This window comes from Zingiber officinale, chromosome 1B, assembly GCF_018446385.1.
Source record: "Zingiber officinale cultivar Zhangliang chromosome 1B, Zo_v1.1, whole genome shotgun sequence".
Lineage (NCBI taxonomy): Eukaryota > Viridiplantae > Streptophyta > Magnoliopsida > Zingiberales > Zingiberaceae > Zingiber > Zingiber officinale.
In genome coordinates, this window is record NC_055986.1 from 128,970,118 (window position 1) to 128,979,504 (window position 9,387).

Here is a 9,387-nt window from a genome sequence, read left to right on the forward strand (position 1 = left end):
TATTAGTCGCTATTGAATTGGCCAACAAATGACTAGCTTAATTAATCATCATCAGGTCTAACGTAGTCAATTGCATGATCCAAACTCCACCACCAGATGAACAGCTAATATTTACGATGCAAATTAATATAAAAAATATTTGTTTAGTTAAACTTAAACAGATGATAAGGATTTGCAGAGTGCATCCGATTAAACTTGTCGCCAGAACAAATTAAGCACCGTCCAATCCACCTCACGCCATTTCGCAGTCGGCGCTTTTCGCCGCAAAGTACTCCAACCCGTGTACCGACTTATCGTAGGTCTCGCCGTCCGCCCACACCGCGTACGCGTCCTCCCCGTGGATGGCGTCGTCGCCCACCAGCATCTTCTCCTCGGTCAGCCGCAGCGGCACCAACAGCCTGATCAGCAGGCAGATGACGCTGGTGACCACCACGTTGACGGCTAGGACAAAGGCGATGCCGGCGAGCTGCATGCCGACCTGGCGGAACCCGGCGGAGGCACGGTCGTCCTTGATGGCGTACGCGAGGCTGACGTACCTGGGGTCGTCTCCGAAGAAGAGGCGGTTGAGGCGCGGCTCGGACAGCACGCCGGTGAGGATGCCGCCGAGGCTTCCGGCGATTCCGTGGGTGTGGAAGACGGCGAGGGTGTCGTCGATCGTTCTGAGGAATGGGGTGCGCTTGTGGAGGATCATCATGGTGAACCATGGGATGCTACCGGAGAGCAGACCCATTAGGATGGCCGCCCAAGGTTGAACCAGTCCTATTCACCAATTCACTCACGATTAATTGATTAATCAGAGAAATGTGCGCTTGAAAACGGAGAAGGATGTTACATTTACCGGCGGCAGGGGTGATGCAGACGAGCCCAGTGATCATGCCTTGGACAGCGCCGATGACGGAGGGCTTGGTGAACACGAACATGTCGAGGCAGAGCCACATGAGCAGACTGGTCGCCGTGCAGAGATGCGTGTTCAAAATGGCGATCGAGGCGTCGATGTTGGCCGAGTACGGCGCGCCGCCGTTGAACCCTGTCCAACCCATCCAAAGCAATCCGGCGCCGGCGAGGGTCAACAAAATGTTATTGGGCGGAAACCTCTCCTTGTCCTTGCCAATTCTCGGCCCGACCTAAATGCATTCATCGATCAATCAAATAACGAACTAATCAATTATATGAAATCATGAATTCAGATATGTACCCAGTAGGCGGCGGTGAGTCCTGCTACGCCGGACGAGAGGTGGATGACGTAACCGCCGGCGAAATCCATGACGCCGGCCTTGAAGAGGAAGCCATTTGGGCTCCAAAGACTGAAAGCGCCGACGGTGTAGGAGAAGGTGAGCCAGAGTGGCACGAAGAGCATCCATGCCTTAAAATTCATCCGGCCGAGCAACGAGCCGGCGATCAGGATGGGGGTGATGGCCGCAAACACGAACTGGAAGAAGACGAGCGTGGCGGCCGGGTACATCCCAGCAAAACCCGGAGCTAGGAGCTGTGCCTGATCCAGCGCAACCGCGCTGGGGCGGCCCCAGAAGGGCAACATCTCCTCCCCGAAGGCCATGCTGAAGCCCCACAGGCACCAACACACGAGCACCGCCGAAAAGGCATAGAGCGCCATGAAGGCCGAGTTCACCGCCCACTTCTTCTTCACGATGCTACCGTAGAGGATCACCAACCCCGGCACCGACTGCAACCCCACCATCGCCGCCGCCGTCAGCTGCCATGAGTTGTCCCCTTTGTTCAGCCACTCCGGCGAAGCCTCGCTAATCGTCAAACTCGACGGCAAAGACATGATCAACTCGTCCAAAACCTCGCTATGTGTTCTTTTCTTCTGATGGATTCGATTTCTCTTGCGGAGGATGAATTTAAATAGAAACGGCTTGCTCTGATGCGGTAAAGCCAGTGCATCGTTCGTTGGAACGAAGGGTTGAAGTTTTAGGGGAAGGAGGTTCAGGGGTTCAAAAATAGAAAATTGAATATTTTAATAGAATATTGGAAGCGGATTCTGACCAAAAAAAAAACACCCAGAATCATGCTCTGGAATTTCTAACAAAGTTTAATTAAAATGTTGTGATAATGTTAATTAGAATATGTTAATTGAATTTGTTGTAAACAGGTTTATAAATGTAGTGGATTAGATTGTATTAACACGATAAATTATAGAAATGAATTAGTTCTGGTCAATATTTTTTATTTAGGGATGAATTTGGTAATAAAAATAATTCGTCACTGATACGGTGTATATCTAGTGGGATCGGTATGATGTGGTTATGAGTCAATACCATAAGGGGGTCAGAAGTCTAGCTGATATGGAGGTCAGGAAGGTCAAGAGTTAAGCCTCCGTGGTCGGTCAGCAGTCAAGCTGACGTGGAGAGAGGGGAGGTCAAAAGTCAAGTTTACGTGGACAAAGTCAAAGTCTCAGCTGACGGAACGGTCAAAGGAGGAGATTATGAGACCAGCCTTGATAGTGGGCAATAAATGGGCCCGTGGGCCAGATGTAGCTGAGAACTGAGACTACAAGTTAATTAAAGGTCTGGACACAGACCTGACGTGTAGGTCGGGACATCCAAGCCAAGGATCAGAGGTCTGGCACAGACCCAGCGTGCAGATCGGGACGTACAAACCATGGATAGCAGCGAACTGTAAACGGGTTAGGACACAGACCCAGCGTGCAGGTCGAGACGTACAAGCCATCGATAGCAGAACAGTAAACGGGTCTGGACACAGACCCAGCGTGCAGGTCGGGACGTACAAGCCATGGATAGCAGCGAACAGTAAACGGGTTAGGACACAGACCCAGCGTGCAGGTCGGGACGTACAAGCCATGGATAGCAGAATATTAAACAGGTTTGGACACAGACCCAGCGTGCAGGTCGGGACATACAAGCCATGGATAGCAGCGAACAGTAAACTGGTCTGGACACAGACCCAGCGTGCAGGTCGGGACGTACAAGCCATGGATAGCAGCGAACAGTAAACGGGTCCGGATACAGACCCGGCGTGCAGGTCGGGACGTATAAGCCATGGATAGAAATAAACAGTAAATAGGTCTGGACACAGACCGAGCGTGCAGATCTGGATGTATAAGCCATGGATAGAAATAAACAGTAAGCAGGTCTGGACATAGACTCAGCGTGCAGGTCGGGACGTACAGGCCATGGATAGCAAAACAGTAAACAGGTCGAAACATAGATCTAGCTGGCAGATCGGGATATAGAGACCATAAATCACAGATGACAAAGGCGGGTCAGAATGCAAGCTTAACACACAGATCGGGACATACAAGTCAGGGATAATAATATATAAAAGCAGGGCGGGTACAGACCTCGGAAGGCAGGTTCGTCGTTCAGACACTACGGGACAAATATGCCAAGGAATCGTAACCACTTGTCAGAGAATGTCAGAGAATAATCAGGGGGCCAGGGAATATGCTAACAGTCGGGGCTCAATGCATCTTCAATTTTGCCGCCAGCCTATTAAGAAGAGTCATGTGTCAATCACCGCCAGACAAAGCCTAACAGCCGACATTCCCTAACACCCGTCAGACCCAGAAACTTTCGTTGCAGTATAAAAAGGGATGCATTGTCCCTTATGCAGGTACGCTCACTCGTCATTTCTCACTAGTCTTTATTTTTCATCCTTTCTCTGTGATTTCTGGAGAAAAAGTACCTGACTTGAGCGTCGGAGGGCTTGACCCGGGGACTTTTTCCCTGGTTTCTGGTCTCTAATGACTGGTGGACTCGTCTGAGTGTGTGCAGAGCGACAGCGTCATCGTCCTGGTCATCTCTCTCCGTCAGCCGCCCGTGCGAACCTTTCCAGGGGGTGCCGGTAGATTCAACTCTTCAGTGACTTTCCGTCAATTTTCCGCATAACAAGGCCCACCTTCATCCGACTCAGCTTCCGGACGGGATCAAATTTGGCGCTGTCTGTGGGAACACAACAGTCTGTTCCGGAACGTGACGATGGAGGAGTTTGGCCGCATAAATGTCACTATGACCGCAGGAAAGTACGAGCTCTTCAGGGAGGCCAAGAGGCGAGCAGCCTCCGAGAAGCAGGCGACTGTTTCACGACCACGACAAGCTCCCGCTAAGGCTTCCAAGGAGCCCCTCCCTGTCTCAGATCGGGGCTCTAAAAGAAAGCAGCCTGAGGTATTTCCTCAAATTCCTTATCGTGAGCCTGGCGGGGGGTATTACCAGCCAGAGCCCCAGGGTCATAGCCTCAAAAAAGAGCAGCCTCAGGCCTCCATGGCTGAGAGTTCCTTGCCACGAACTCTAAAAAGGGGAAGGTTCTCATAATACCCGAAGTATTCCCGGAAGATCCGGACGAGAGAGTACCTTTCTCGGCCAGGATCTTGAATGAGAGATTGCCCAAATGTTATAGAGCCCCGTCAATCGGAGAGTATGACGGGAGCAAAGATCCAGAGGAGCACTTAAGAAAGTTTAAAAATGCAGCCCTGCTGCACCAATACAGTGATGTCATCAAATGTAGAGTTTTCTTGAACACTTTAGCTGGCTCGGCTTTAAAGTGGTTTGATGGGCTACCTCAAGGGTCCATCACCTATTTTTTGGACTTCAGGACGACTTTTCTGCCTCGATTTGCTAACAACAAGAAGTATCAGAAGACAGACCATTGTCTCTTCGCTCTGAAGCAAGGGTCGACTGAGCCCTTAAGAAGTTATATCAACCGCTTTAATCAAGTGGCTTAGGATGTCCCCACTGCCACTTCAGAGATTCTAATGAGCATCTTCTCTCATGGATTGGGGGAAGGAAAATTCTTCAGAGATCTCATCAAAAATCCTGCTCGAAATTTTGATGAGATGGTGGAAAAAGCTCCCTCCTACATTAAAGTGGAAGAAGCGCAAGCAGCCAGGAGGAAAGCTGAAAGACCACCCCTTTCTACCAACAAGCAGGAAAGAAGAATACCTCAACCACCTCCTCAACCTCTGCCGCGCACCTGGGAAGCTAGACCTACTTTTCATCCTGGGCCCGAGATCAGATCTACTCCTCGAGTCGCAGCCGTGCATGCTCCTCGACCAGGGTCGTTGAACAATCAGTATTGCACTTATCATCGGTCTCGTACTCATGACACTAATCACTGTTTTCAGTTTGCTCGGGACTCCAAACGGGTTGCCGAGATGGGCTTACCGCCGCCCAAGCTAGCCCCTCAGTTGATCAAGATGATGGAGGAACAAAGGGGCGTGACTGGACAGGCCGGGCAATCTCGCCCCGACCTCGCAGGACCCAACACTCATCAACCTGGTCAGGGAAAAGAGCTCGAAGGATCACGGGAGGCCGAGAATAGAGGCAATGCTGCCGTTAGAGAGATTGGCATGATCTCTGGTGGGCCAACTGACAGAGATTCAGGGAGAGCACGCAAGTCTCATGTCCGTCGCTTGGAGGTTCATGTCGTTGGATGCAGTCAAGAGCAAACTGCCGGCCCTGTTATTAGCTTCGGGCCAGCAGACCTGGAGTTGCCTCATGATGATGCCCTCATCATCAAAGCCATCATTGACAATAGCCGAGTGGCTCGGGTTTTTGTCGACACCGGGAGCTCGGTCAACATTCTATTCAGGACCGCATTCGAAGAGATACAGATTGATGCTGCTGAACTCCAGCCGGTGGCCACATCTCTATACGGATTTACAGGCAATGAAGTGAAGCCTATGGGTCAGATTAAGCTGGCCATATCTTTGGGCACCGAGCCGCTGGTGCGCACAAGGAGGAGCACTTTTATAGTGGTGGACTCCTCTTATTCTTATAATGTCATTTTAGGGAGGCCTGCCCTGAATGAATTTAGGGCTGCTGTTTCGACCTTCCATCAAAAAATCAAATTTCCCATGGGCGAGCAGGTCGGGGAAGTTAAAAGGGAATAGAGGGTTTCTCGCCGGTGTTATATTGACATGGTCCAAGTGGAGGCTCGGAAAAATCAAAGGTTTCAAGATGGAGGTGTCCATGCTGTTCAAGAGGAGCCTCTGCCTATAGCTGAAGAACCCATCCCCTGGGAAGAAGTACAACTACACGCCGAGCGACCCGAAAGTCTGACCCGGGTGGCAAGCGACCTTCCCTCTCCCCTCAAGGAAGAGTTAATTCAATGCTTGATTCATAACCGGGACGTCTTCGCCTGGTCTACGGAGGAGTTACCGGGGGTCAGGCCGGAGGTAGCCGAACATAAATTACATCTACTACCAGATTCCAGGCCCGTCAAGCAAAAGAAAAGGAACTTTTCGGTTGACCAGAACAAAATAATCAGAGCCGAAGTGGACCAGCTCAAAAAGGCAGGCCATGTTCGAGAAGTGCAGTTCCCGTCCTGGCTCTCGAACGTAGTTTTAGTAAAGAAGCCCAACAATAAATGGAGGGTGTGTATAGATTTCTGAGACCTCAACCGAGCTAGTCCCAAAGACTGTTATCCTCTGCCCCGGATTGATCAAATGGTGGATTCTACGGCCGGTTGCAAGAGGATTTGCATGCTGGATGCATATCAAGGGTATCATCATATACCTTTAGCGGTGGAAGACCAAGAAAATGTTAGCTTCATTACAGCTGACGGTACTTTCTGTTATACTGTCATGCCCTTTGGTCTCAGGAACGCCGGAGCCACATACCAAAGAATGATGGACAAAATCTTCTGGGAGCAGATCGGACGCAATGTGGAGGTTTATGTGGACGACATACTTATCAAGTCTCTATTAGCCGTGAACCTGATCAAAGATGTAGAAGAAACATACAGGACTCTCCGGCAATACGGGCTGAAGCTAAACCCCTTGAAGTGCCTGTTCGGAGCTAAGGGAGGAAAATTCTTGGGTTACCTGGTGACTGAGCGAGGGATAGAAGCCAATCCAGAAAAGGTTCAAGCATTAAAGGATATGCAACCTCCTCAGAATTTGAAGGAAACTCAGAAGCTGGTCGGCAGAATAACAACCCTGTCAAGATTCATTTCCAGGTCTACAGATCAGGCCGCTCCTTTCTTTAAGGTGCTCAGAAAGGCCTCTAAATTTCAATGGGATGAAGATTGTACCCGAGCTTTTGAGGAACTGAAGAAGTATTTGGAGACTCTGCCATCTTTGTTTAAGCCAGTTGTTGGGGAACCCTTATGGGTCTATTTATCCGCCACCCTTAAGGTCGTAGGGGATGTGCTGGTTAAGGAGCATGACAATGTACAACGGCCAGTGTATTTCTTCAGTCATCTATCAAAACGGGCCGAGACTCGGTACACGACCCTAGAGAAGTTGGTTTACGGATTGGTCCTTATGGCTCGGCAGTTAAGACCCTATTTCCTATCGCATCCTCTCACGGTTCTGACCAATAGCACCATGGGAAGAACGCTAACCAATGTAGAAGTTGCAGGTCGGCTTATCAAATGGGCAACAGAGTTGGGAGAATATGACATACAGTATCAGCCGCGTACCGCCATTAAGGCGCAGGCCTTAGCAGAGTTCTTAACGGAAATTCATCAGACCAACTCTGAAGAAACCTGGAATGTCTATGTGGATGGATCGGCTAATCACCAGGGAAGTGGGGTTGGGGTCTTAGTAATATCTCCCCAAGGAGATATACTCTAATTGGCGGTTCGATTGAATTTCCGAGCCACGAACAATGAAGCAGAATACGAGACTTTGTTGGCAGGACTGCAAGCAGCCCGACATGTAGGGGCAGCCCGGGTAATCATTTACTCAGATTCCCAATTAGTAACTCAGCAAGTGATTGACAACTTTATGATAAATTATGATAAATTACAAGTATATCGGGAAGCCTATGAGAAGATGAAGGAGGAATTCGCAGAGGTCACTGTAACCAAGATACCCAGGTCGGAAAATGAGAGGGCAGATGAGCTAGCAAAGATGGCCAGTTCCTTAACCACTTGGGTGCTGGACCGGTCAACGGCACAAACTTTTCTGATAGCTCAGATAGATCTGTAAAACAATAGAGAAGCAACTATTGATTGGCGGGCGCCCATGATCAACTATCTCAGGCAAGGTATCTTACCGTCCGACCCAGAAGAGTCGCGGCTTATCAGGAAGCAAGTTCATTCTTATGTCATGATCGAAGATCAGCTCTACAAGAGGTCCTTCTCTAGACCCTTACTCAAATGCTTGGGTATAGAGGAGGCCGACCAGGCCTTGCGAGAAATACATTTGGGATGCTGTGGCAGTCATGTAGGCGGACGGACCCTATCTCGCAAAGTACTCCTGGCTAGATATTTTTGGCCTACCTTACAAAGAGATACTCAAAAATTAGTAAATACCTGCCTGTCCTGCCAGAAACATCAAAACTTAACACACCGTCCTACAGCTCTGTTGAAAACGTCCATAGTCTCATGTCCGTTTGATCAATGGGGCATGAATATTGTGGGACCATTTCCCATGGCACCCGGTCAAAGACGTTTCTTATTAGTGGCAGTGGATTATTTTTCCAAGTAGGTAGAAGCAGAAGCCTTGGCCCGGATCACAGAAGACGTCGTCATTTGATTTCTATGGAGGAACATTCTTTGCAGGTTTGGTATTCCTCACAAACTGGTGTCAGACAATGGAAGGCAATTCCAAGGACAGAGAATCCAAGTCTGGTGCAAGGGGTTTGGCATAATGCAAGTCTTCACTTCAGTAGCATATCCTCAAAGCAATGGTCAGATCGAGGTAATCAACAAAGAAATAGTACGAGGTTTGAAGGTTAAGCTGGATCATGTGGGAGGCAATTGGGTGGAAGAGTTGTCAAGCATTCTGTGGGCCTATCGTACAACACCTCGGGAAAGTACAGGTCTGACACAATTCCACTTGGTTTATGGCAATGAAGCAGTCGTACCCATAGAAATCGAAGTGCCATCGGTCAGGAGGACATTATATGATGAAGAAAACACAGAACGACGGTTAGCTGAGCTGGATCTTATTAGCGAAATCCGTGACAGAACGGCGGCTCGGCTAGAGGCTTATCGACAAAGAATGAGGTAAAATTATAATAGAAGAGTGATTCCTCGATTCTTTGGGGAAGGAGATCTGGTTTGGAAGCAAATCAAGCCCATGGGAGATGTAACCAAGCTAGCACCGTAGTGGGATGGGCCTTACAAAGTCATCAAAAAATTGACATCCAGGGCTTATTACTTACAAGATGAACGAGGCAAAAAGCTAGACCGACCCTAGAGCGTTAACTACTTGCAACCTTACCGGGTCTAAAGGAGCACGCCAAGAAGAGTAAGCCGGGCGGTAAGCTGAGTTGTCACTCACCCGACAAACCAGGGTAGCAGACCGGGGAAAAGTAGATCGAAAAAAGTAGAAGAGAATATGAAAGCGGAAATTGTATGTCCTAACACTAATTTTAGCAAAAGTAAGTCTTATAATGCCAAAGGAAAAAATAGCAAAGAACTTTACAAGAAATTGTTAAGTTGTTATATACAAATAGCCAA

General features: G+C 49.1%; 1 protein-coding gene across 1 annotated transcript; it reads right to left on the reverse strand.

Annotated features, from left to right (window-relative positions):
- Positions 1–224: 224 nt before the first annotated feature.
- LOC121998438 (ammonium transporter 2 member 5-like) lies at positions 225–1,943 on the reverse strand. The gene is made up of 3 exons (XM_042553407.1): positions 1,196–1,943; positions 839–1,124; positions 225–759 (listed from the first exon to the last, which is right to left on the reverse strand). The coding sequence occupies exons 1-3, from the start codon at positions 1,784–1,786 to the stop codon at positions 233–235; spliced, it is 1,404 nt and encodes a 467-aa protein (XP_042409341.1). The 5' UTR covers positions 1,787–1,943; the 3' UTR covers positions 225–232.
- Positions 1,944–9,387: the final 7,444 nt, after the last annotated feature.